The sequence below is a fragment of the Caloenas nicobarica genome, chromosome Z, assembly GCF_036013445.1.
Source record: "Caloenas nicobarica isolate bCalNic1 chromosome Z, bCalNic1.hap1, whole genome shotgun sequence".
Taxonomy (NCBI): Eukaryota; Metazoa; Chordata; class Aves; order Columbiformes; family Columbidae; genus Caloenas; species Caloenas nicobarica.
Window position 1 is genome coordinate 24,308,492 of NC_088284.1, and position 27,117 is coordinate 24,335,608.

Sequence of the window (27,117 nt, forward strand, 5' to 3'; positions counted from 1 at the left end):
CATAGAATAATTAAGGTTGGAAATTATCTCGGGGCGTCTATCCAGTACAACACTTTGCTCAAAACAGGTCTGACTAGATCAGGTTGCCCGGGGCCATACCCAGCTGAGTCTTGAACACCTCTATAGCTAGAGTTCCTATAGCCTCTCTTGGCCCCTGTTCCAGTGTTTGTCTACCCTATTAGTAAAAAACATTTTTCCTTTATATCTAATTGGAACTTCCTATGTTCCAACTTATGTTCATCACCTCTCAACCTATTGCTGTGCACCAGCAAGAAGAGTCTGGCTTCAACTCATCTGTATCCTCATCTGATCAGGCGTTCATAGACAGCAATAAGGCCTCCCCAAGTCCAAACACTCCAGCTTCATTTTAAGGCTAAAGAAGCCCAGCTCACCCAGCCTCTCCTTCTACTTCACTTGCACCAGCCTCTTGGATATCTTGTGGATCACTTCCCTCAGCCCGTGGGCTTCTGCCTTGCAAATACAGCCCGGCATGCGGAGCTCTGCCTTTGTTGCCAGAGCACAACCTCGGCTCCTGTTCACCTTGTAGTCCACAGGATTCGCAGGTCCCCCAGCTATTCTGTGAAGCTGTTTTCTACACAGCCATCCCCAAGCATGTAGTGTTGTGTAGGGTTATTCCACGCCAGATGCAAGACTTTGCACTTGCTGTTGTTGACCTTCATAAGATCAATGTCAGCCCATTTCTCTAGCCTGTTGAGGGCCCATTGAACAACCTCTTTCTCCACTGTAATTATCACTCCCACCCCACACCCTTCTCTGTCAATTGGGGATGTTGGCAAACTTGCTGAGAGTAAACTTTGTCCCACATTAAACAGTATTGACCTGAACAGTGATCCCAGAGGGATGCTGCTAGTTACTGACTGGTAGCTGGACTGTGCGGCAGTCCCACAACCCATGAAATGGGTGTACACACCATTTAAACAGCCTTAAAAGGCACGTAATCACTGTAAATGGCTTGTGTTTGTCCTGGAGAAGAGAGTGAAAATTCAAGCAGGATTTAGGAAGAAAAAAAGGCTAGTGGATGAAGTACCAAGTGAATAATCCAGTGCAAAACAGATGCACAAAAGCTGAAGTGCTGGTACTGCAGTGCAACTGTGGGACCAGTGCCGAAGCATTTTTGTTCATAGTGCTTGGCACAGTGTGAGATTTCTTCACTCCAGCCCTTGAAGAATTCCCTTTGTTCAGTTCTATTGGGTTAGGGTTTGGGATTTTGTGGTCTGGGTTTTTTTGTTTGTTGGTTTCTTTGTTTTTTCATTCAAATGCTATTCTCTAGTCCCAACAGGAAATATAAGAAATGCAGGTAATAACAAAAACTTACGCCTACTGATAGAACTTTAATCTTAGTATACAGTATAATCTTAATATATGATATAAGGAGGGGTTTTATATACTACTTGGTGAAAAAATCTAAAATAAAATATATAAAGTATTATAATTAATATTTTCGTAAGTCTTTAACAGTTTAAGATTAGGAAGTACTTTTGGCTAAAACGTTTCCTGCACCTAATGTTTGAAAGCAACAGTTTTGATTCCCAGCATTCTTCTGCCATTTGAAAAATTGTCCGATCAGCCACTAAGGATGGTATTGCATCCACTTAGAAATGGCTGGAGATCACAGATGGTTGTAACCAACTTAACCCCTAACACATACGCTTTGGATTCAAGGTGTAGAAGGCTGGGCTGCACCACTGTCTGCATAAAAGCCCATGCAGGACATTTAGATATATAACTGGATATGTTTCAGTTTTGTTATATTCTTTATCATTTAGTTTAATTTTTTTATTTATACATTACTGAATAGCTTTCCATCATTTGCTGTAAGGACACATCTTCAAAGTGCTAGTACTTTTAACAAATTTACATGATGTTTATTGAGATAAGATGTTCTATCACAAAATGCAATTTTCATTACTATTTTTAGACGTTAATAGTTAAAGGAGTTACACCGCTTTTCCTCCCAATAGTAATTTGTTGTAAGGTGGTAAGCATAGTCAACAAGTAATACATTTATTTATCCTAGACTTGCTTTATAATGAGCTTGCTTTCCCCTAATTGTAGTGTTAAAACAAAACTTAATGTATAAATAGACTGAATTCCATCATATTCTGGATATTTTCTTCTAGATGGATGTCAAAATAATGCATGTCTCTGTTTACTCCTAATGTTTGGGACAAACTATCAAGCAAACAAGTAACCTTTTCTGATTTTAGTCTCTGCCTACCAAAGACAAGTTTATCACAGTTTTGTGGGGCACTGTCATGATTAGTTGCCTTTCACCACCAGTATAGTGATGCTCTGGCTTCACTCCCAGAAGCCAACAAATGACTTACACGATGTGCAAAAAAAGAAATGGGAGATAAGCTACAGCAAATTGGCCACAGCAAATAAGGAAGATAGGGGAATGTGTGGGAATATAAGAAACATCTTCGGAAATCTTACAGGCTGGTTACACTGTGTCGCAGTCTCAACCAAGTCCTGATCTGTGCTTTACATCTAAGTTACTTGGACCCACTCATAGTAAGCTTGTTTCAGCCTATAATGAAGTTTAGTTAGCAATGTTGACAAAGCTTGTGCGTATTTTCCATGTTCACAAAAGTAACTGTTAGACACGGAGTACAATGCTACTATAACAAGAAAAAATACTACAGCATTTTAAAATATATAAAATCTGCTAAAAGGGTGTATGGGATCAGTGACAAAAAGTGCCCCAGATACCCACTAGATTTTTTCAGACACTCTCTCTTCTTCCAGGTCTCATTCTGATGTCAACAGAAGCAACCAGCAATGTGGATCTATCTGCTTTCAGTTCTCAAAATGAATGGAAATAGATCACCTAAAAGAAGTCATGTATTTGTGATGAAAACAAGAGAGATTGATTTCTCCTTTTCCTTGTGCTTTATGGCTACCCTCATGAGAGAGCTGCTTGGCAGCCTTAAATAGCACATGACATGTTGTCATCTTTTACCCCCTATCCCTTTCTTGTCCTTCGGGGAATCTCAACACAAATGCCTTAGTTCAAATAAATATTTTTTTTCTGCCTCTGGCACTTATCTTAGCCTTTTTTCTACTCATTGTTATTGTTACTTTTGCTCTTTTCACTGCTCTTTGGCAATGACATCAGTATGTCCCGTCACTGTCGAGAAGCTCCCCCAAACATCTGAGACAAAAAGAAAAAAAAATCAACAACAAAAACACCAAAACAAACAAACAAACAAAAAAACCAAACCCAGAGAACAATCATCCAACTTGTCTCAATGTATTTAATCACTTTTCACAGTTAAAATTATGAAAAACCTGTTCTAGAAGACAGAAAAATGTCTGTATGTTCCAGATATTCAGTATCTCTGTCTTGCACAGGACTATTAGAGACAGGGTAAGAGAGCAAAAAGCAACCCAGAAGCATGCAGCAATAAACAATACATGACCTCATTGACAATCATAGACCTGAAATAACCAGTCTGCACTCAGTGCTGTCTTCTATAATAACACTGCCTACACTATAGAAGTTCATCCCAGCTATGTCAGTTTTTGCCACCTATTAATGACAACTCTCTTTTTCTTAACAAGCTGTAAAATAGGTGGCAAAAGACCAGTTAAAAACATGTCTCCTCTTTCACAGAACACTAGACCATCTTAGACCTGAGCAAGAAAATTAAGGCTATAAAGTATTCATTTTCTCAAACTCCAAATATGAAAGATGTCTTATGTGTGACATTTTCATTCACATTCATTCAGCTCTCATAGAAACCAGCAACACAACCATGATGCTTGCTTATAGGGCACAAAAATCTAAGCGATTTGTAAAGTCACAAATCCTTTTTTTTTTTTTTTTTATTTGGATTTGTTATTCCAGAAGACTTTAATATACACAAATAAAACAGGAGATTAAAAGACCAAGGACACAGTTTTTCACTTTCTGGCTCAGAGGTTACCTTTGATCTAGCCCACATGGTAGATTACAGTGTTTAGGGGCACATATCATCTTCAGTCATGTATACAGTGGTGAACAACGATCTTTTTTTCCACTACCTAAAAACTTGCTTGTTGATGCCTTGTGCCAGTTGCTGTAAGACTATCATAGGTCTATAAAAGAAGTTTATTTCTCTATGTGCCTCTTGCAACTTCCTGTTGTAGTGGATGATGATCTGGCATCGTTATTGCTCATACTGCCTCTTGGACTAGAGGAACTGATATAATCAGACATAAAACATTCAGCACATATAAAAAATTCATTAAAGTAAAACGCTGCAGTCATCTTCTCAACAATGCAGACTACACATCTGGTGTAACATGCAGAGCAAACTCATTTTTTATCTTGACTTTGCAGAGGAAAAAAAATCTAATTCAAAAAGAGCCTGGTCTAGAACCCCAAAATGCCTAACTGTCCACAATGAAGACTGAGATCTGCAGTGATTGCCTCTGAAATATAGGAACTTCTCTTACTACAAAACCAGATCTCTCCATTTAAAACCTCTAACACTGCAGCAACAAAACAGGACACAGACTGCACACATGTTGCTCTCTAAAGAAAAGGTGTAAGTAAATCCATGAGCAATGGTCACACTCAGTGTACCACCCAGAGAACATCTCAGATTTTGTTATCATAGAATCATAAAACCATTTTGGTTGGAAGAGACCCTCAGGATCATCGAGTCCACCCATAACCTAACTCTAGCGCTAAACCATGTCCCTAAGAACCTTGTCTAAATGCCTTTTAAACATCTCCAGGGATGGTGACTCCACCACTGCCCTGGGCAGCCTGCTCCAATGCCTGACAACCCTTTCTGTGAAGAATTTTTTCCTAATATCCAATTTAAACCTCCCCTGGCACAACTTGAGGCCATTTCCTCTTGTCCTATTACTTGCTACTTGGGAGAAGAGACCAGCACCCTCTATGCTACAACCTCCTTTCAGGTAGTTGCAGACAGCGATAAGATCTCCCCTCAGCCTCCTTTTCTCCAGGCTGAACAGCCCCAGTTCCCTCAGCCGCTCCTCATCGGACTTGTGCTCCAGGCCCCTCACCAGCTTCGTTGCCCTTGTAAGAGTCGGTCCGAAGAACAGTATTTGCCTGAACATTGCCATCAGGGACTTGGAGAACAGATGCCCTGCTAGAAAGAATTGGACAGTGATTTGGAGAGAGGCCTGAGGAAAAGAATTGTGTTGTACAGGTCTCTCCGACCCGGGGGGCTACAGGCCTCTCCGACCTGGGGACAATTACTGCTGTCCAGAAGATGGATTTTCACCTGTTGCCTCAGCCAAACTTGCCCCCACCTCCTCCCTGCTACTAAGGCCAATGAAGAAGAGCATGTGCAGAGGCTTGCCTAAGGTCTTGAGGTCACTCAATGGACCAGTAAGAGACCCCTGAACACAAGGCAACGCAGGCGCAGACAGGTTCTGGCAAGCGAAGCGGGGACTCTCAGGCCTGCACAGTTAAGCCTGGATTGCGAAATAAAGGCGGAGATTGGCCTCAATCCATGGGAGCGAGGTGAGGTGAAGAAGCATAAAAGATGATTCCTGACTGGACATCGTTGAGATCTCCCCACCAAAGGATCACGGATCGCGACGGAGGACCGGCGGGATGCTGCTTCGGGACCTGAGACCATAGGGACGCCTTTGGAATTCGTGGTGGTAGCAAACCCTTTTTTCCCCCTTTTCCTTTCTTTCCTTTTCCTCCACTCTCACTATTGCGCATTGCTTTATGGGCAAAATAATAAAGTAACACTGTTTGGTTGAATTATAACCCCTTGCCATTTTGGTTGCCTTAATTTTGCGCTTCAAGATCAAGGTAAACGAACCATCACAAGTCCATCACCGAATGGACCGTGACAGCCCTCCTCTGCACTCTCTCCAGTACCTCAGTGTCTTTCTTAGGATGAGGGGCCCAGAACTGGACACAGGATTCAGGGTGGAGCCTCACCAAAGCTGAGTACAGTGGCACCATCACTTCTCTAGTCCTGCTGGCCACACTATTCCTGATACAAGCCAGGATGCTGTTGGCCTTTTTGGCCACCTGGACACACTGCTGGCTCATGTTCAGCTGCTGTCAATCAACACCCCCAGATCCCTCTCTGCCAGGCAGCTTTCCAGCCACTCTTCCCCGAGCCTGTAGCGCTGCCTGGGGTTGTTGTGACCCAAGTGCAGGAGCCGGCACTTGGCCTTGTTGAACCTCATACAATTGGCCTCAGCCCAATGATCCAGCCGGTCCAGATCCCTCTGTATGGCCTTCCTACTCTCCAGCAGATCAACACTCCCACCCAATTAGGTGTCATCTGCAAACTTATTAAAGGTGCACTCAATCCCCCCATCCAGATCATTGATAAAGAGATTAAACAGAACTGGCCCCAATACTGAGCCCTGGAGAACACCACTTGTGACCGGCCGCCAATTGGATTTGGCTCCATTCACCACAACTCTTTGGGCCCGGCCATCCAGCCAGTTCTTTATCCATCGCAGAGTACATCCATCCAGGCCATGAGCTGCCAGCTTCTCCAGGAGAATGCTGTGGGATACAGTGTCAAAGGCTTTGCTGAAGTCTAAGTACACAACATCTACAGCCTTTCCCTCATCCACTTAGCAGGTCTCTTTGTCATAGAAGGAGATCAGGTTGGTCAAGCAGGACCTGCCTTTCATAAACCCATGCTGACTGGGCCTGGTCACTTAGTTTTCTTGTATGTGCCGTGTGATGGTCCTCAGGATGATCTGCTCTATGACCTTCCCTGCCACCAAGGTTAGACTGACAGGCCTGTAGTTCCCTGGATCCTCCTTCCTGTAGATGGGTGTCACATTTGCCAACTTCTAGTCAACTGGTACCTCCCCAGTTAGCTAGGACTGCTGATCAATGATAGAAAGTGGCTTAGTGATCACCTCCACCAGCTCTCTCAGCACGCGTGGGTGTATCCCATCTAGCCCCATAGACTTGTTGGTGTCCAAGTGGTATAGCAGGTTGCTAACCATTTCCCCTTGGATTATTGTGGCTTCATTCTGCTTCCCATCCCTGTCTTTAGGCTCAGGGGGCTGGGTACTTGGACCACAACTGGTCTGACTATTAAAGACTGAGGCAAAGAAGGCTTTTAGTACCTCAGGCTTTCCCTCATCTTCTGTCGGTACGTTTCTCCCCGCATCTACCAGCGGGTGGAGATTGTTCTTAGCCCTCTTTTTGTTGCTGATATATTTATAGAAACATTTCTTGTTGCCTTTTACAGCAGTAGCCAGGCCCTTCTGATTTTCTCCGTGCATAACCTCACAGAATTCTTGTATTCCTCCTGAGTGGCCTGCCCCTCCTTCCAAAGGCTATAAATTTTCTTTTTATTTCTAAGTTCCAGCTACAGGTCTTTATTCAGCCAGGCTGGCCTTCTTCCCTGCTGGCTCACCTTCCAGCACACGGGGACAGCCTGCTCCTGCGCCTGTAAGATTCCTTTCTTGAAGAGAGACCAGCCTTCTTGGACTCCTTTGTCCTTCAGGACTGCCTCCCAAGGGACTCTGCCAAACAGCCTCCTAAACAGATCAAAGTCTGCCCTTCCCAAGTCCAAAGCAGGAGTTCTGCTGACCACCCTTCTAACTTCTCCAAGGATAGAAAACTCAATCATTTCATGATTACTATATCCAAGGCAACCTCCAGATGATACATTTCATGAGTCCTTCTCTATTTGTAAACAACAGATCCAGCGGGGCGCCTTCCCTCGTTGGCTCACTAACTAGCTGTGTCAGAAAGTTGTCTTCCATGCACTCCAGGAGCCTCCTAGACAGCTTCCTCTCTGATGTGTTTTATTTCCAGCAGACATCTGGTAGGTTGAAGTCCCCCATAATAACAAGGGCTAGCGATCGGCAGACTTCTCCCAGCTGCCTGCAAAATATTTCATGTGCCTCTTCATCCTGGTTGATGGTCTGTAACAGACGCCCACCAGAAGGTCCACCTTGTTGTCCTTCCCCTTGATTCTCACCCATAGACACTCAACCCTATCATCACCCTCATCAAGCTCCAGACAATCAAAACACTCCCTAACATACAGGGCTCTCCACCTCCTCTCCTTCCTCATCTATCCCTTCTGAAGAGCTTGTAGCCCTCTAATGCAGCACTCCAGTTATGAGAGTCATCCCACCATGTTTCTGTGATGGCAACCATATTGTAGGTTTTCTGCCTCACAACGGCTTCCAGCTCCTCCTGTTGTCCATGCTGCGTGCATTCGTATAGATGCATTTCAGCTGGGCTATTGATCCCACCACCTTTTTCTGGTGAGAAGCCCAAATTCCTTTGTGGCCATCCTCAAGTGCTTCAACGGTTTCTAACACATCAATAACCCTTGTGTTTCTCCTCCTGCATTGCTTTCCATCCCCATATGTCAAGGGCCATATGGAATCTATAAAGAATAGTCATTAAATAGGAGACAGAAAAGATGCTTTGCTCTGTGTCGTAGGAGCTATTGCCTGTGTCCATGTAAACTTTTCAGTAAGTATGGAATTTAGAGGTAGCTGACATTGGAGATGTATTTTCAGGTTGAACCCTGGGTTTGTTGAGACCCATGGTTCAGTATCAGCGTCCTTGCACGTGCCTGCTGACTTTCGAGAGAAATGGTTCAAGCACCTGCTTCCCTTTTGTGCATAGGCTAGTTTGGACCGGTTGCAGATTTAGTATTTTGCATCTTTTTTGGTCTGCAGTTCTATTTGATGCAAATTTGCCAATGATGTTTCAGCAAGAACTAATTCAGTGCTGCACGCTGTCTTCAAAGCATAGCATAGGGGGGACCATACTGCAAATCTGGCATGTAAAATGGAGAAGGGTAAAAAATACGGTATATTCTGACAGAAGTTGAAATAACATCACATATCTGGAACACTTTCAAGTTTAGTTTTGATTCAAATGTGCACTTAACCTGTCAATGCATAGGCCAAGGACCACCTGAGCCACAGTGTGCATCTTAAATCATCTAATGAAGTTGGTAAATGTAATTTTCATTCTTACAACATATATCTTTTTAAACTGAGTACATAAACACATAGCAGTGTTTTAAAACACAGGTAGATTTAAAATCAATTCAGTTAGTTGGAAATTCTGTTTGTCTAGTCACTGTGTTTCTCTTTCTAATGTTCCCATATCATGACCTCAAAAAATCAGTGCTACCATAAAGTTCTTAAGATATTGCATGTTAAGACACTGCATGTCTTCACAGAGGTGAAGGAAGTGTAACCATGGACCAGAAATGATTCCATCTGCCTGTATGACCCCCACACCCCTAAAGTAGCTGATTCAAATTGTTAAGTATTCAAAGGACAACTGGGTACTGACTGTTGGTAAAAATGTATTGATTCAAGATCCACAACATGTATTTCTCAAACAATATGGTCTAGGGCAATTTTAATGCTCTTACTCTTCCCTGGTAAAAAAAAAAAAAAAAGAAAAAAAAAGAAAAAAAAAAGGCCAAATCCACTAAACAGATAAATTTGCACACCCAGTTCTTATATCATGTTCTAGAATGTAGCTCAGACCCCTGACTGTTTCTACCTTGTAACATTTTTTTTGTGTGAACAGAACACTTCAGAACAGCAGAAATTACTAATGACACTGTATTCCCAGAGCATAAAAACCAAACTATTTTTAAATGAAATATTTTTCTTCACTAGACAATGTCACCTATAAAGCAGAAGAGAACTCACATGGGTAGAAATACTTAAGTCAGTGTGAGAACTCATGAGTAAATGCCAAAACTAGAAATATTAAGCTTAAGTCTTAATGACATGCATGAAGCTTTGCTGTTTCAAATAAAATTTACTTTGTTTCCAGTTCTGCTGCTGCTTTTTAAATTAAAATGAAGGTAAGGTAGGAAGTAAGTTGAGGTAGATATAGATATTAGAAACAGACATTTAAAAAATATATATATTGGTATGTCGGTACACATAGATATCATAGATAGTGATATGAAATATCACTTTGTTTCTTTTGGTTTTGTACACAAATGTATGAAGTATTAAGACTGGACTAAACAGCAAAGTATACCTTGTGCAGCATTCAAATATAGACAGGAGAACCAAATTTCACTGCTAAACAGGAGTTTTCTAGTACAGTGCCGATCTTCTTGGAAATCTTTTCATTGACTACAATTGGACTGGAGCTCCATCTTATTAAAGCAAAACAAACATACCAAAAAAAAACCCCGAAAAGAATTCACAATACACTTCAGGGTGCAATTTGAAAATATGCTTGCTTAAAATCACTGTTTATCAATCTAGGATGGTAGTGATCCTACTAAAGTTAATGCAAAAAAAAATTCTACTATTGGTTTGAATGGGCTATGCTTTTTTGTTTATAATAATCTAAAACGCAATTAATGAACACTACTTCCACATCAATGTTCCCTTGAAACCTCAATTATTATGAACAAGTTCAGAGATAAATCATCTGGGATTGACGTACATAGTAAGATAAAATGAAAATATGATGAAAATATGAGAGAATACGGTTTCCATAAGTTACATCAACACTACTTGGGATTCTCCCCCAGGATATTTAAAATTTGATATTTAAGTAAATTTCAGTTTCAAATGTTTGTACTCAAGAAATATTACAGGTTAGTGGTAATGGCTTGATTGAGAACTTTGACAGGAAAATGTTTTTAGCACAATTAATTCCTCTAATCTACAAAGGAAAGATAACTTAGGAATTGCTTGAGTAAATCAGTTAGTATCCTTAAATTTCGAAGCCCTCTTTTTTCCTGCAGTGTACATAATCACTCAGGCAGGTTTTTCTCCACCTCCCCATACTGGGTGCATATCAATTCTGGGGCTCAGAACAAAGAAAACAGAAGAGTGAACAGTTTTTCTATCATCATAATGCAAAACTTGCTCAGTTATGAAGATATCGGAACGAAAAAATATTCATGGTTTTATTTTTAATATATTTTCTTCAATTTATTAATCATCTTTTATATATATTTATTTATGGCTTTGAGCAAAGACAAAAGAAAAAATCTAACTCATCCCTGATCATACAGTTATTGTAAGAATCAGATCTATAGTCTTCCCAGCAGCAGTAAGATCCAACCTTTTTCATTAATACATTTCATCCTGTACAGATGTGATATTTCATACTTATGGGCTTAGTTATGTACAGAGAAAATAGGTCAGTTCTGAGACTAGCAATGGACCTTTATATTACAGGAATGTGAGTCATTTGTTTCTTAATCTAAGTATATATACATTCATACATATATATATATACGTATATAATTGTATACCCTGTACCTTTTTTTTAAATTAACATACAAATCCTAGATATTGTCCACTCTATTACAAAGTCATTAAAAATTATTTATGGTTTCACTGAAAGACCACGTGAATTAATAATACTTCATAGTGCTTAAAATAAAATAAAAATATATATAAAAATATTTCGCTACTAACCCCATTTCTCCTGTTAAATGTAAACCTTAAAGAGTTTGAAAGATCAGATATGATCTTAATTAACTGACAGAATTCATTAGTATTAAAATAATATAAGGGATATTGTACGGATAAATAAATGGTCTTGCAGCGTATCCATAATGTTCCAAACACTTTTAAACAATCACTTCCCCATCTACTACTCTGGGCCACTTAAATTACTGGCAGCAGCATGTTAATGGGATAATTACATCAATTTTTACCGATGAGTGGGAGTCAGCAAAAACTGGAAGATTTTTTAAAATTTTTATTTGATGTACCGCTTTAGTAAAAGGCATAACAGGCAGCATGGGTTCAAGCTCTGTTAGCTTTAGAATATTTATGTGCCTCTCAAGTACATCTGGATTCACTGCATTACGTAGTTAGTGATGTTATTTAATTTTTACATGCATCATTAAACTCAGCATTAATGGGAAAAGAACTTCTTTGCGTTAATTTCTTTAACATGAGTCAGCTGGGTTTTAAGGAACAAAATATATGCTTGTATCATATCCATAATGCTGATATTTCAATGAGTTAAATTATGACACATTTAGTTTCAATCTCTATTTAATGTGACAAATCAGGCACAAATGATTATGAAAGAACTTTTTGTGGATAAGATAATGTGAAGGTTTGAGCAAACAAAACAAAATGTTCACAAAACCGTATGCTTCAACCCTGCTTTCTGTCATCATTTCCTTTCTGTTTTGAAGACATAAAAAATAATAAACCTTGTACCTATGGCTATGTTTGACACTACATGCCTTAGGATATACTATCCATTTAATAACAATATACACAGAGCAAATCGTGCATTTCCAGACAGACTTGATGCTATATTATATTTATTTTTGTAAATTAACACCACAGTCAACTACAAAACTACAGTGAAGACAGAGAAAGCACCTGAAAGTCTAAATCAAGCTGTGGTTTACAAATAATTGTTTAAATGAAAAATCTCACTTCTAGACTTAAACCAGAGATTCAAAGTCAGCATCACAGGAATTTTAAGGTAGACACAATTAATGAATGGTTATTATTTTCTAAGATACCATAAAGCCTTTTCCTACAATGGCTGACCAAACCTATTTTTATTGTCTTTTTTTTTCTTTTTTTTTTTTTTTTCTCCCCAAAGCATGCATGGAATATTCTCAGATACTACTGAGGGCAAGGAGAAGAAAAGTGATGGTATTGGTGAAGTAAAAGCGGTTTGCAGGATCAAGCGTACAATTTTGCGTAAAACATTGCATGTAAAAGTAACATTGCAGGTTTTAAGCCATTGCATTACAATTTAACAGTTGTGTTGCACTTAGCTTTAACAAATTTTAAAACTGTAGATTTTGTAGTGAAATGCGGAACCTAAATTCCTAAACAAAGACGTTGCAATGGTACACCACACAGCAGCTATTTTTTTTTTGGTCTAAAAATTATTTACAATGGCAATATTTATAGTCTTTGTAAAAGTCTTTAGCAATGTGAAGATGGAAGTCCACTCAGTTTTCTGAAAAAAAAGAAGGGTTGACATGTCATGAGGTTACAACGTATCCAGAGGAGTGCTACTATCAGCCTTTCGACTGCAGGTGTTTGCAATTTTTTTCCTTTCCAATCTAATTCTCAACGGGAAAATGCTAACATATGAAATGCAATGGGAAGTAACAACTGAATTCTTCACAATAAATTAACAATGTGTATGCAATAAATGAAAAGCTTCAGAATATCACTCACTCAGTGCTATGTGTTAGATTGTTTAAAAATAATGTATCTGTTTGAAGTTTGCTATTGTGTTGACAATTTCCCCATGAAAATAGCAACCATCAAACAGAGAAATCCCCATTAGAATGATTTTAAAGTTGACACATTTAAAATAAGTAATATTACAGCTGGTTACATGGTTACAAGAAAGGAAGACATGAATTCAAACAAGTTTTTTAAATTCCTTTTTTTTTTCATATATATATATATTTTTTTATATATATATAATTTTTACATTCGTTATGTAGGGGAAAGCTGTCTAAAGTATTTTTCTCATAGTAGACTGCTGGGGTACATTAGGAAACAGGCTAAAACAGTTCTGGGGACGGTGCTCGGTTTGTCTCAAGTCTGTTGCTCACAGTTACCAGGAATCATAAGTTTGAGGCGAACCGCGGTTTGTCTCCCTCAGGCTCTGTGCTTAAGACTGTGGAAGAATCCCTTTGCAGGGGGGCCGGGGCCGGCGCGGCCCCCCGGTTCGGGGGGATGGCTCCCGAGGACATCTGTCGGAAGAGAGAGACCCGCTGAGGGACGGTGGCCCGGCTGGCCGGGGGCACGCCGGGGCCAGGGGTGGGCTGCGGGAGGGAAGCGAGGGACTCCCCCACGGTGGGGTGAGGCCGGGCGATCAGGGTGGAGATCTCATGGGGCAGAGAAGGCTGCGAGGCGGAGAGGGGCCGCACCTCGCGGGTCAGGGTGGTGTTGTGGAGGGCCTGCGTGCTCTTGTGGACCTCGTTCTTCTGCGTGGCCCTGGGGGGCTGCTGGGGCGCCTGTGGCTGCTGCTGCATGAGGGAGAGCTGCGAGGCGGTCGGCGAGGCGTACTGGAAAGTTCGGCCAGCCAGAGGGCTTTGTATGGGTGGGCTGCAGACGGCGGTGGTGTAGGAGCAGGGCGAGAGGATGACGGCCTGCTGGGGTGTCTGCGTGCTGGGTGACGGGGAGTGCAGGTTTCCGTGGGACAGGCTGCTGGCCGTGTACACGGGAGGAGACTGTGTCCTGGTGCGCGACGACGAGGCGGAGGTGCTGGAGTTCAGGGCGGGCATCTGCTGCAAGCTCACTGGGGCGATGGTCTGCACCATTTCCCGGTCATGCTTCACGATCTGCTTCAAGATTTCATTCTCCTGGTTGTTGAAAACCCCGGTGTTGAGGTCCTTCTGGAACTTCTGCAGGAGGATTGAGTTCTTCTTCCCTTCACAGAGAGGCAGAAGAGTTAGCAAGCCTGACATGCAGGGGCAGACCCCTGCTCTGACTTTGTGTTTCAGCTCCCATCATCAAGGGCTATATACTGTAAAAGCCTCAGCAAACAGCGGGCAGAGTAGGGGGCACAGCCTGGCCATGAGCCCACTGCAATGGCCTGTGCCACTCTGGGCACCGCCGCAGCGACCCACGCCGGCCTCCAGCACACACGGCCCCCTCTCTCTGCGTCAGCCTGATTTAATAACGCTGACGCTGTTATTAAACACCACTGCGCTCAAAGACACCTGGACATCCTGTGCCTCTTCACTTGTAGTGCATTGCTATTATACAATTATTCTGAAAATGTTACCACGGTAATTTACCAAACAACAGAATGGAAAAAGCCATCGGGCTCTGCATGTATAATGTCTTTCTCTCTCATTGCAAAACTGTCCTCATTCCCACTGAACTGTTACATAAGTTATAAATACAGCTGACTTTTAGTACATTCCATGGAAGTAATTATTAGACATTAGTAACCAGTGACCACTAGCTTTCAAGAAATCATCTTTTTAAAGGTTTGTGAACTAATATGAACTCACGGAAAATGTGACACCTGCTTGCACAATAGCAACTGTGGTACATTGAGTCTTAATGCCTGCTTGATGCTCTCGGTGTCTGCAAGATGTACACACCATTCAGTGCCATCAGACACACAGGAACACAACTGCACTCAGTTGTTTCTTTCTCAGATAAAATGGTTCACATTTTATCTTTCATCCTGTGTAGATTTCATATTGTAAACACAGCACTTCAGATAGGATTGCTACTGCAAGAGCAGGCTATACTTTACTACCAGTATTATTTAAGCACATATTACTTAGAGTTGGACTACATTTCCAGAGAGTCTTGAGAGACAAATTTTAAGAGTTTGAAAAGTCTTGATAAATGCACTGAGTGTTCACAATCTGCAAGAAAATAAAACAGGTCTATTAAATATTAGAAACCTGTATACTCGTATTTTATTTTTTAAACCTTGGTATATTAAAGAAAAAATGTTTTCTTCTAAGTCACATTTTCCCCTTAGAATAGACAACACATCAACAGTGCCCTGCAATTCTTTCTGTATTCACTTTGAAGAAATGGCAGATGCAACTGCATTGAGAAAGACTGATGTGGGAGAATCCTTACACTGTAGTTTTTTTGTGAAGTTGAGGAAACAACACTAAACAGGATTAATGATTTTGTATGCACAGTTTCATTTTAAAACCAGTGTCAATAATGATGATTGGAGTGCACTTCTCCTGACCAAAGACTATCTATTTTATCTAGTAAATCTTACTAGAAAGGTCCAGAATGTCTGGATGCACAACAACAGACTTTGCACACCATGTTTTGATGATCTGCCATATCCTTCTGCCTTTCACATGGATATCACTGGCCTGCTTTTCTGATTGCAAGCAGATCTGAGTAATGCCAGTAAGCAGACATCAATGCTAGCAGAGCCCATGTTGTGAGGAAAATGAGAGCCCTCCTGCAAAGGATTGATTCACTTCAACAAACACGGGTTTTGTGAGTGCTGAGAGGCTTCAGCTCTTCCCAGTATTATAGATGTACTCTGTGAAGAATTTATGTAGGAAAATGTTATCTGCTCATGAAACAGCATAAACCCTATGAAGTGCTGAGGGCAGCAAAAGAAATACACTGAATTAATAAGTAATACTAATCATAATTGAAGTATACAAAATAATCCTCAGAGGAGTATGAGAGCTTTCTAAAACTCCATGTTTTTTATTATTTAAAAGTGTGATTGCAGAATTTCTTGTCTGGACGTATGTCCTATTCATAGATCAAAAGAGCATTTACTGCAGTATAACAGAAACAAAACTTTTATGAACAGTTTAATCTGAGGATTTTACCCAGCAACTCAAGGAAAAGTTAGAAAGGTTTTAAGAATCCCTAATACGGAAAAAAAAAAAGTAATACCTATCCTGTCAAGTCTATCAATTGCCACCGTTTCAAAGGCCCTTCTCATCATGGGGTACTCTTCCAGAACCTCATTGAAGTTGTCCACCGAGAGGGAATACAGGCGACAGTATGTGTCTGCTCGTACACTGGCAGTTCGACGGCCCTTGGTCAAAAGGCAAATCTCTGGGAGGAGAAAAATTCAACACACACAGAAAACAAAGTTAGTGAACCGTGTGAAACTTAAAAGCTAGCAAGTGACTCAGTGCTCACAAGTAATAATTCAGTACTCAGCGGCAATTTTTCTATTGGTGTTTATGCAAGGTTGCAGGGACAATTCTGAAGGTATTTGATTCTATTTTTGCTACTCTGAAAAAATAACTAATGTCCTTTAAGAGCCCAGCTAATAGGTTTTCTCAGTTTGGACTGATTTTATCAAGCCTTTAAAAAAAATTTCTTCTTTAAGTTACAAGAAATGACCCATCAGCTATCAAACACATCTGGCTGACTCAATTAAACCAAATGATTCTATTGATTTTTTTAAAATATCCAGCTGACATAAAGGAACAATTCCTTAATCATGCACCAGATTTACTAAATTAATTTAATACATGATATAATGAATGATACTTTAATATAAGAGCTGTTACAAGAAAGAATGCTTAAAGCATGAAAATACCTTCTGTTTCCTTGGCTATCATGTCCTAGGTATTTTGGGAGAGTAAACTTATAATCTCAGACTTTTTTTTTTTCTCATTAGGCTAAACAACACAACCCTTTTAACCTCTGCTTACTTCATTTGATTAATCTTTCTCTGCAAGTGCCTCCAACAGGAACTCATCATTCTGGAACATATGAGACCAAAGCCATATGCAGAGTCCCAAGAAAGAGCCCAGGACTTGTGACTGCTGATTCCCAAGCCCACAGGAAGAGGGTTACTGGATAAAGATGAAAGTCAATGTCCAAGGCTTGTAACAGCAAAACATATAGGGTAGAATATTTATTTATTTATATTAAAATACAAAAAAATTAAAAGTCAATTGCAAAAAGATGTATTTGAGTTGATGCCATTTTCAAGCTGCAGAATAAGAACACCCTTAGAAAAATGAACTATTTTTGAGCTCAGGCAGGGTGATAGTTTCCCTACTCAGTTCTAGCAGTCAAGAGCAGTGAGTTCATACCTGTTCATATTTAAATACTAGTTAGGAAACTGTGTCCTACAACGCTTCATTCTCAATCTCAATCAAACCATTATTCTCAAGTATGGAAAACCAAACATTCTTCATTAGCAAAAAACCATAATTATGTGGGCTTTACTTCAGATCTATAAAGTGCTAGCATTGTTTTGTTGTTGTTGGTGGTGGTTTTTTGTATGTCTTTAACAAAATACATTTTGTATTAATCTAGGATGTAAAGAACCTTGATGGTTTTTCATCTTATACTTCTTGTTGAAGAATTTCCACATGCCACCTAACCCTGAAGGCTTGGGGGCTAAGACGCTTAAGTAATAGTGGATAAATCAAAGTACATTAATGTGGGACCACTACTAGCACAGAATGTACTTAAACCCCAACAGCTCTGGGGAGAAGTCATAGAGACTAATGGGTATTGTAAGAGTCTTGACCTAATGTCCCTGACAAAACTTGATGCCCATGAAATAATGACAGTTTACTGTAAAGGGCTGGTGAGGTCTAACAGAAGTCAGTCCTTTCCTCTTCTATTCCCTAGCTCACCCTGACACTTTCTCCTTCAATTGAACCCACTGCATTTTAGTTAACAGAGTGAGAAGGACATCTTGCCCAAAGGGAGCAGTTAAATGCACTGACTTCCTGCTCCATTTCCTAAGGTTTTCTTTAGATCTGACAAAGAATGAAATTTTACAATACATGGTTGAATTTAGAGATAACTTAACTAGCTGGAAAATCTGTATGACTAATGGCTAAACCTTGATTTTCAGCTTTTGTCATTTAAAATTGCTGCAAACAGAACTAGAGACATAAGGAGATATCTTCTGCTGCACTCAACAAATAAAAGTACTTGAGTTTAGAAAACACCACATGCCCAAAACAAAACAAATGCTGACTATGGATCCCAAGCATTCTGAAGAAGCCTTATGAGGAGCGGTTGAGGAAGCTGGGGCTGTTTAGCCTGGAGAAAAGGAGGCTGAGGGGAGACCTTATCGCTGTCTACAACTACCTGAAAGGAGGTTGTAGCATGGAGGGTATTGGTCTCTTCTCCCAAGTAGCAAGTGACAGGATGAGAGGAAATGGCCTCAGATTGCACCAGGGGAGGTTTAGATTGGATGTTAGGGAAAAGTTCTTCACGGAAAGGGTTGTCAGACATTGGAACAGGCTGCCCAGGGAAGTGGTGGAGTCACCATCCCTGGAGGCGTTTAAAAGGTGTTTAGACGAGGTTCTCAGGGACATGGTGAAGTGCTAGAGATAGGTTAGGTTATGGTTGGACTCGATGATCCTGAGGGTCTTTTCCAATTGAAACGATTCTATGATTCTATGATTCTATGACACGTGGGGATAGTTGAAAACTGCACCAGGGAGGCTTAGACCAGATGTTCAGGCAGCATTTCTTTACCGAAAGGGTGGTCAAACGCTGGAAGAGACTTCCCAAAGAGGTGGTTGATGCCCCAGGCCTGTCAGTGTTTAAGAGGCGTTGGGACAAGGCCCTTCATAACTTGAGGCCGTTTCCTGTTGTCCTATCTCTTGCTATTTGGGAAAAGAGACGAACCCCTTCCGTGCTACAACCTCTGTTCTCTCCAGCAACCAATGGTAGAACCCGAGGGAATGGCAAGAAGATGTGCCAGGGGAGGTTTAGGTTTAGGTTGGACGTTGGGAAAAGGTTCTTCACCCAGAGGGTGGTGGATCACTGGAACAGGCTCCCCAGGGTGGTCGTCATGGCCTGGCCCCAAGCCTGACAGTATTCAAGAAGAGACTGGACAATGCCCTCAGGCACATGGTGTGAATTGTGGGGTTCTCATATGCAGGGACAGGAGTTGTACTTGATGATCCTTGTTGGTCCCTTCCAACTCAGGACATTCTAGAATTCTGTGATTCTATGACGTCCCCGAGAGAAGGGCGTTTTCTTCCCTGAGTGATGGATGGTGACATCACCCAGCGATGGATTGTGACCACGCATCCCTTGCTGCTTGTATCCGGGCACCGAGTCTGACCCCGTCGGTTTTTGCCCGCACGCCAGCCGAGCGAGGACGCGAGGTTGGAGTGTTCTGCGAGGCGGTTCCTGGTGCTGAGGCCGTGTTCCGGGAGTTCTTCAGTGCAACTCTCAGTGCGCGACCCCAGAGCCATTGGAGGTTTTTGCCCGGCCCTGAGTCGTTCAGGCAGCCGGGACACCCGGGCGGAGCGTTTGCAGCAGCAGAGGTGAGCTGAGAGGGGAAACCTCACCCTGGGGAGCTGCGAGGTTCTCCTTCTTGAGGGGCCTGGGCGTTGCTTCCAGCCCTGCCTGGAGCAGCCATGGACTGTGGCCTCTCTTCCTTTTCTAGCGTGACACCCGCTGTTGCAGCGCCAGCGAGAGGGAGCAGCGTGACATCCCCAGCTCCCCACAGCCCAGCGCCACACCTGGAGAGCATGGCCGCGGAGCTGGACACCCGCTGTCCAATCTGCCTGGACAGCTGGCAGGAGGCCAGCTACGTCCTGCCATGCCTCCACCAGTTCTGCTACCCGTGCATCGTGCGGTGGACTGGGACCAAGCCCGAGTGCCCCCTCTGCAAGAGGAGGGTGACCTCCATCTTGCACTCGGTGCGGGCGGACGACGACTACGAGGAGCGGGTCATCCCACCACCTGTACCATCGGTCGTCGTCCGCCTGACAGCAGGGGCTCCCGGACATCCAGCCGCCCACGGCCTCCATCAGCCTGCAGTGGCCCAGCCACCGGCCGCGGGGCCGCTGCCCAGGGCTCCAGTGGGCGGCTTCTATGCCTGTGTCTGGGCGTCCTTATTCCGTGTCCACCCCGCTGTCCTCCAGCCCCTGCTGCCCTGGCTGCATCAGGAGCTGGGGCAGCTCTTGGAAGATGCCCAGGAGGCAGCAGCGGCGCAGAGACTCGTCATCTCCAGCCTGCGCTACTTCGGCCTGGATGAGGAGTGTCTGATCCAGATGTTGCAGGCCTCCCTGGGCAGGCGCACGAGGAGCTTTGTCCAGCAGCTCATCGACACCATCGTGTGTCTGTGCAGCGGGGAGGTCCGACGACAGCTGGGTCTCGGGGACACCCGTGCTGCAGGGGAGCAGGAGGGCAGCCCTGAGCCTGCTCCGAGCCCTGCTGCCTCCCAAGGGGAGTCTCCTGCCCCCAGCCCAGCTCTTCGCAGGAGAACTGCCAGCCCCCGCAACGCTCCCCATCCCACCCACGGGGAGGCAGAAGAGCTGCAGGAGGACCGCGAGGAGGCTGTGCCTGGGCCCTCCACTTCCAGCCAGGGCAGCCAGCGCTCCCGTGGGAGGCCCCGGCGAGCCCCGAAGAGGAGGGCTGGCTGCGCTGAGGAGCCCGCTCAGCCCCGCAAGAAGCCACCTCACCATCAGTGACCTTGGGAGGGTGGCTCAGGGGCTGCCAAACCATGGCCACCATGGCAGCTGGGGCTCCGGCCAATCCTTAGAACATACTGAAGTAAATGCCAATCACTACACTGATGAAAAATGACCACTTGAAAGCACTAAACAATGCTAAAAACATTCCTTTGTTCTTACAGTCTGTATTTAATACTAATATAATTAATTTGTCTGGGAAAATCACAGTTTGTGTTCTGCTAACATCAGATCTTTCCCAAAGAACAATGCAGCTCTCAAACATGGAATCATGTTTATTTTATACTAATTTTAGACTATGGAAATGATACTAGACAAAAAGCAAATTTGAGTGATTTTCTTACTTGAGTTCAAAATGGATCGTAAAGCAGTGGAGACAACCTGCAACATCAACAATGCATTTGGCCCAGGAACTGCTGAAGAATGTACAGTGCAGTGGTGGTTCAAAAAGTTTCACAAAGGAGACAAGAGCCTTGAAGATGAGGAGCGTAGTGGCCGGCCAGCGGGTGTTGAGAACGACCATTTGAGAGCAATCATTGAAGCTGATCCTCTTACCACTACATGAAAAGCTGCTGAAAAACTCAGCATTGACCATTCCATGGTCATTCAGAGTTTGAAGCAAATTGGAAAGATGAAAAAGCTTGATAAGCGTGCCTCATGAGCTGACCGAAAATCAGAAAAAATGACATTTTTAAGTGTCTTCTCTTATTCTATGCAACAACAACGAACCATTTCTCGATTGGATTGTGACATGTGACAAAAAGTGGATTACATACGACAACTGGTGATGACCAGCTCACTGGCTGGACAGAGAAGAACCTCTAAAGCACTTCCCAGAGTCAAACTTGCACCAGAAAGGTCATTGTCACTGTTCGGTGGTCCACTGCTGGTCTGATACTCTACAGTTTTCTGCATCCCGGCAAAATCATTACACTGAGAAGGATGCTCAGCAAATTGACGAGATGCAATGAAAACTGCAACATGTGCAGCTGGCATTGGTCAACAGAAAGGGCCCAATTCTTCTCCACGACAATGCCCAACTGTACATCATACAACCAGCGCTTCAAAAGTTGAACCAATTTTGCTTCCACAACCAGCAGGATGCAGAAAATGCTTTCCAAGAGTTTATCAAATCCTGAAGGCTGGATTTTTACACTACAGGAATGAACAAACTTATTTCTTGTTGGCAAACATGTGTTGATTGTAATGGTTCCTACTTTGATTAACAAAGATGGTTTTGAGCCTAGTTACAATGATTTAAAATTCATGGTCCAAAACTGCAATTACTTTTGCACCAACCTAATTAGCATTTTCCATGCATTTCTGAACTACAGCAGTTTTTGAAGTGCTCTGTCCCTTTTGAAAGCTTTGACAGGTTTCCTATCATCTGTCAGATTTAACATTACAGGATATAATGAAGTGTCCTTCCAGCTGAGGACAGCAGAATATTGCTTCAGTTCCTCAGCAGGAAACTTGTTTCATCTTGTAGCAGGCATATACATTGCTGTGCAAATGGCCAAGAAGCTATTAAGACCATCTGGTAACTTTCAGCAGCAGAAGACAGATGGAAAATCAAAGCAATTCAAAGGCTTGGGTCAGGGTGTCTAACATATTTGGGAATTTTTTATGAGAATGGGACAGTGGATTAGAATACTGGTTATTTAATTGAGAACAATGAGTTACTAAACTACTATAAACAAAACTTAGATGTACAAAAGCTCTTTCACAGAATCATAGAAACATTTTAGTTGGAATAGACCCTCAACATCATTGAGTCCAACCATTAACCTAACTCTGGCACTAAACCAACATGCTAAGAACCTTGTCTCTACGTCTTTTAAACACCTCCAGGGATGGTGACTCCACCACTGCCCTGGGCAGCCTGTTCCAATGCTGAACAACCCTTTCTGTGAAGAAATGTTTCCTAATATCCAACCTAAACCTCCCCTGGCGCAGCTTGAGGCCATTTTCTACCATCCTGTCACTTGCTACTTGGGAGAAGAGACCAACACCCTCCATGCTACAACCTCCTTTCAGGTAGTTGTAGACAGTGATAAGGTCTCCCCTCAGCCTCCTTTTCTCCAAGCTAAACAGCCCCAGTTGGCACAGCTGCTCCTCATAACACTTGTGCTCCAGACCCCTCACCAGCTTCGTTGCCCTTCTCTGAACTTGCTCCAGCACCTCAATGTCTTTCTTGTAGTGAGAGGCCCAAAACTAAACACAGGATCTGCGGTGGGGCCTCACCAGCGTCGAGTACAAGGGGATAATCATTTCCCTAGTCCTGTTGGCCACACTATTCCTGATACAAGCCAGGATGCTGTTGGCCTTTTTGGCCACCTGGGCACACCGCTGGCTCTTGTTCAGCTGCTGTAAATCAACACCCCCAGATCCTTCTCTGCCAGGCAGCTTTCCAGCCACTCTTCCCCGAGCCTGTACTGCTGCCTGGGGTCGTTGTGACCCAAGCGCAGAACCCAGCACTTGGTCTTGTTAAACCTCATACAATTGGCCTCAGCCCATCAATCCAGCCGGTCCAGGTTCCTCTTTCATCCACCCATCTTGTAAGTCTTCAGAGCAAGTTTCTCAGAACTATCAGGTTTAGGTTATTCTTCTTTTCTAATGTAACGCTTCATAACAGCAACTCTTTGGCATGGTGCAAAGATCAATAGTTCTTGATTTCCTTCAAGGTACTGAAGATGTCCACTGACCAGAAGCTAGCTAGTGGGCACTTTGTTGGTGTGCCAGCCACAGGAAGGGACCTTCAGCTCAGCATACTCTGCACTCAGCTTTACAACAGCTAATGTGAGTGATTTTTTTTCTTTAGGAAAGGACTATATCAACTTCAAGACTTTAAAACAAACAAACAAGCAAACAAACAAACAGTAAGCTTCTAGACACCCTATTCTTTTAGAAATGAAGCAATTTCCCAGTTCCATGTTGACTCATCCTTCTTGAAGAAGGAGAAGCTGTTTCATATGAAAAAAATGTGATTGCTTTAGCATGTACTTCTGCATTTCTGTCTCCTTTTTCTTTATTAAACTCTAGAAAACATCAAATGCATCTACCATTTTTTTTTAAAGTTTTAATGTATTCTTTTTATCTTTTGATATTTTTTCACTAGTGCACAAAATGGAAGATCCAGTGATATGCTGCTTTTTGTTATAGATACTAAAATTACTAGCACCAGGTCTTATGATTAGTCAGAATGTAGCTTATGCCAATTAGATGACTTTCAGTAATCTATTTTAAAAAAAAAAGAGATATTAAATGCTATGCCACATAGCTATGCAGATTTTATTTTGCAGTTGTTTTGCAAAACAGTATTTACATTCACATGAGTCACAACTGTGGAAGAAATTTAAAAAAAAAAAGAAAAAAGTGATATGTCCCAAATCCAGATCTATGGCATGGATGGAAACTAAAAAGCTCAGGTAACATTTAGCTCTGAATTCAGTCCTATATTTAAGAAACCTTAAAATATAATCACTGCTCAACAAGAACATTCTTGCCGTAAAGGAGAGAACTTAAGAAGGAAGGAAAATGGAGACAATTGCTACCTTTTACAGCCAGGTTTGTAATCTGGACTGTCCAAAAGAAAGCTGCGCAAACCTTGACTAAATATGAAATTGCAGACAAGACAGTTTGAGTTTGTCAGAGTGAGCAATAGCTGACAATGCCTGCGTGACCTCTTCATTTAAAACCTGCCAACAACAATTGTCCGTAAAGTTGTTTTTAGGTGTCTGGGTTCATCAGCTAGAGAGAGGGTTCATGAAGGATGCCTACATATACTGCTGAGTGGTTACTATTTTGAAGAAGGGCTGAAAATGGACAATTACAATTAAGGGTCCAAAAAAACCTCCTTAATGGCTCAGTTTCAGTCTCCTGTCACTTTTTGAATTATTTACATAAACCTAATTAAAGTTTATCTATTTGTGATAGGTGTTGCCCTTATATAGTCAACCTATTAAAACAAAACAACAAACCAAAACAAAACAAACCCCAGGTTAGTTTATTTCACATTTTTATAGCCTGTCTGCAATCATTTGAAATTTCTGGCTCTGAAGACCCTGACACATGAGCTCTCAGCATGTTCATTGGTGGGTTTTGTTGTTTTTAGTATTATTTAATTTAACAGGACAAATAAAATAAATAGAAAATGTGCTCCAACGAAAAATATAGCTCATTCAGTAAGACAAAGACTCATGCTTACTGACTTGTGGAATTGTCCCCTCATTGCAAGTTAGGAACACGATTCTTGTTTGCCATTATCTGTCCCTGCTTGTCTGCACCTTTACTGGCTGAGATAATTTCTCAGTTATGAAGGTGTCCCATATGTATCATGAGAAGAAGAGAATGCAATGGCGACTGAAAATTATATTTGCTTCTATGTTTGAGTATGACATGATGCTACAGGGTAATAGTCAATATAAATAATAGGAGTTTTAGTCTTCTTGAGGCAGGAAATGGTCAGCAAGAAAAAGAAGAGGATGACAAGGGATATCAGTACCCAACACAAACAGTAATATACCAGTCCCTTTTATCCAGACTGCTATCCTTTGGACACAATCCCCATGTTTGGAAAAAGGAGAGTTTGTCTTCAAAGCCACCCCAAGACAAGAAGGAACCTTTAAAACAGATGAGTTAGAAGAGGCTGGAGACAGGTATCCATGATGGGCACTTCACAACCATTTTCCTGATCTAAAAAACAGGTGAAAGATGATTAGTTCTCTTGCTATATTTCCTTCCATTATTCTCTTCCCTAAACATCTCCCTCCCAAGCCTTCATTTGCTTAACCTTTATATATAAATATATATGTCAAATGTTTGGTACAGTAAGTGGTCTAATTAGAGAGGTTCTATTCTTTTTTTTTTTTCTAATAGTATTTCTAATTGGCAGAGAGGTACATTCATTTCATTGGAGACAGCACAAATTTGCCAGAGGAAATAGTTTCTATCAGTTTGTTTCCTTGAATAAGGCTTAATGCACTACTTTCTAGAAGCTCTGAGAAAAGCAATGTGATAACATCTGGATGCTTTGAGAATTATTCAGAACAGGCCTCTTATTACTTCCATGTGAAATTCATTAAAACAAGCCTTTAAAATATTATCTACTGTGATATAAGTAAATGTTGATATAGAAAAAGACGTTTCAGCATAAATTAATTTTCAAGGCACATTTGGATGTACTAAGCCAATACATTTTAGCCATTCTCTAATGACGTCCATAATTTTTTACAAGACTGATATATAACTGGATGTTTTTAAGTCCTCATCTTTCCTGTAGTTAATGCTGATATGCTATTAGGCATATTTCAATGTAATATGCTTAATATGTATTGGCAGCATAATTTAATTCTTTTCAGAAAGGCTGTTTTTATAATTACTTTTACATCAAGAAAGACAGCCAAATATACATGGTTAGAATACAATTGCCTTTATAAAAAATGGCATAATTATCTGCCCAGAGACATTTTATATCCCATCCTGACCTGTGGTTGTTTTTGTGGTTGTTTTTTTTCTTCTATTTGAAGCTACTGAAAATAGCTGCGGCCAGTTTTTCCTGACTAGAGGAAACAGAGGCCAGCAACATTACTTACATCCTGCCTATTTTTTATTCTTAACTCAAATTCTTCTGAGAAATCTCTGTTTGATAGAACAGAAGCTTAGGATCATTATATAAAACAGAAATGCAAGTCCTTACTTTATCTTCAATGTAATTTATAAAAGAGCATCCATACATTTTAATTCTACTTTAATGAAGCATTCTTTCTACCAAGAGAGACTAAGATAGTCTATTTATTATCTTGTAAAAACTCATTTTATTTTGCTTTCATACTGTCTGGGTGGAAGGTCAAAAATGACCTTGTTTAATTCATTTATGCCTACTTTTGTTCACATGGATGCCTACTCCCCATTGAAAAAAGCCACTTAGTTCCTTATGTATTCAGTGTTATGCTCCTGTCATCTTGAATTTGGCAAACAATAACAGTTACAAATTAAACTATTCGGCTCGAATTTAAGTGGACTGTAAAAATATTGCACTTCATTTTTTTTCCATTAAATTATTAAAACAATGATCAGAGACTGTCAGTTCTGAATTAAATATTTAGGTTAAATATTTAATCTAAACTCAAATAGTTTAAATTCTACTGTGTAAAACTGAAGGTACTTGCAAAATCACCTTCTTGTTTATCTGTGTTGGCCACCTCAGATTTCTAGGCTATGCTGATGTGATATTTTGATTGTGTCTAAATCTCTTATG

The 27,117-nt window shown here is 41.6% G+C and overlaps 1 protein-coding gene across 1 annotated transcript in view; it reads right to left on the reverse strand.

The window, feature by feature from the left end:
• Positions 1 to 13,435: 13,435 nt before the first annotated feature.
• HCN1 (hyperpolarization activated cyclic nucleotide gated potassium channel 1) overlaps positions 13,436 to 27,117 on the reverse strand; it is a 194,412-nt gene continuing 180,730 nt past the window's right edge. Inside the window, exons 7-8 of the mRNA XM_065656472.1 lie at positions 16,339 to 16,503; positions 13,436 to 14,365 (exon numbers count right to left, since the gene is read on the reverse strand). Coding sequence (XP_065512544.1) covers positions 13,557 to 14,365; positions 16,339 to 16,503 — 974 coding nt within the window. The 3' untranslated portion in view covers positions 13,436 to 13,556. The remainder of the gene's footprint in view (positions 14,366 to 16,338; positions 16,504 to 27,117) is intronic.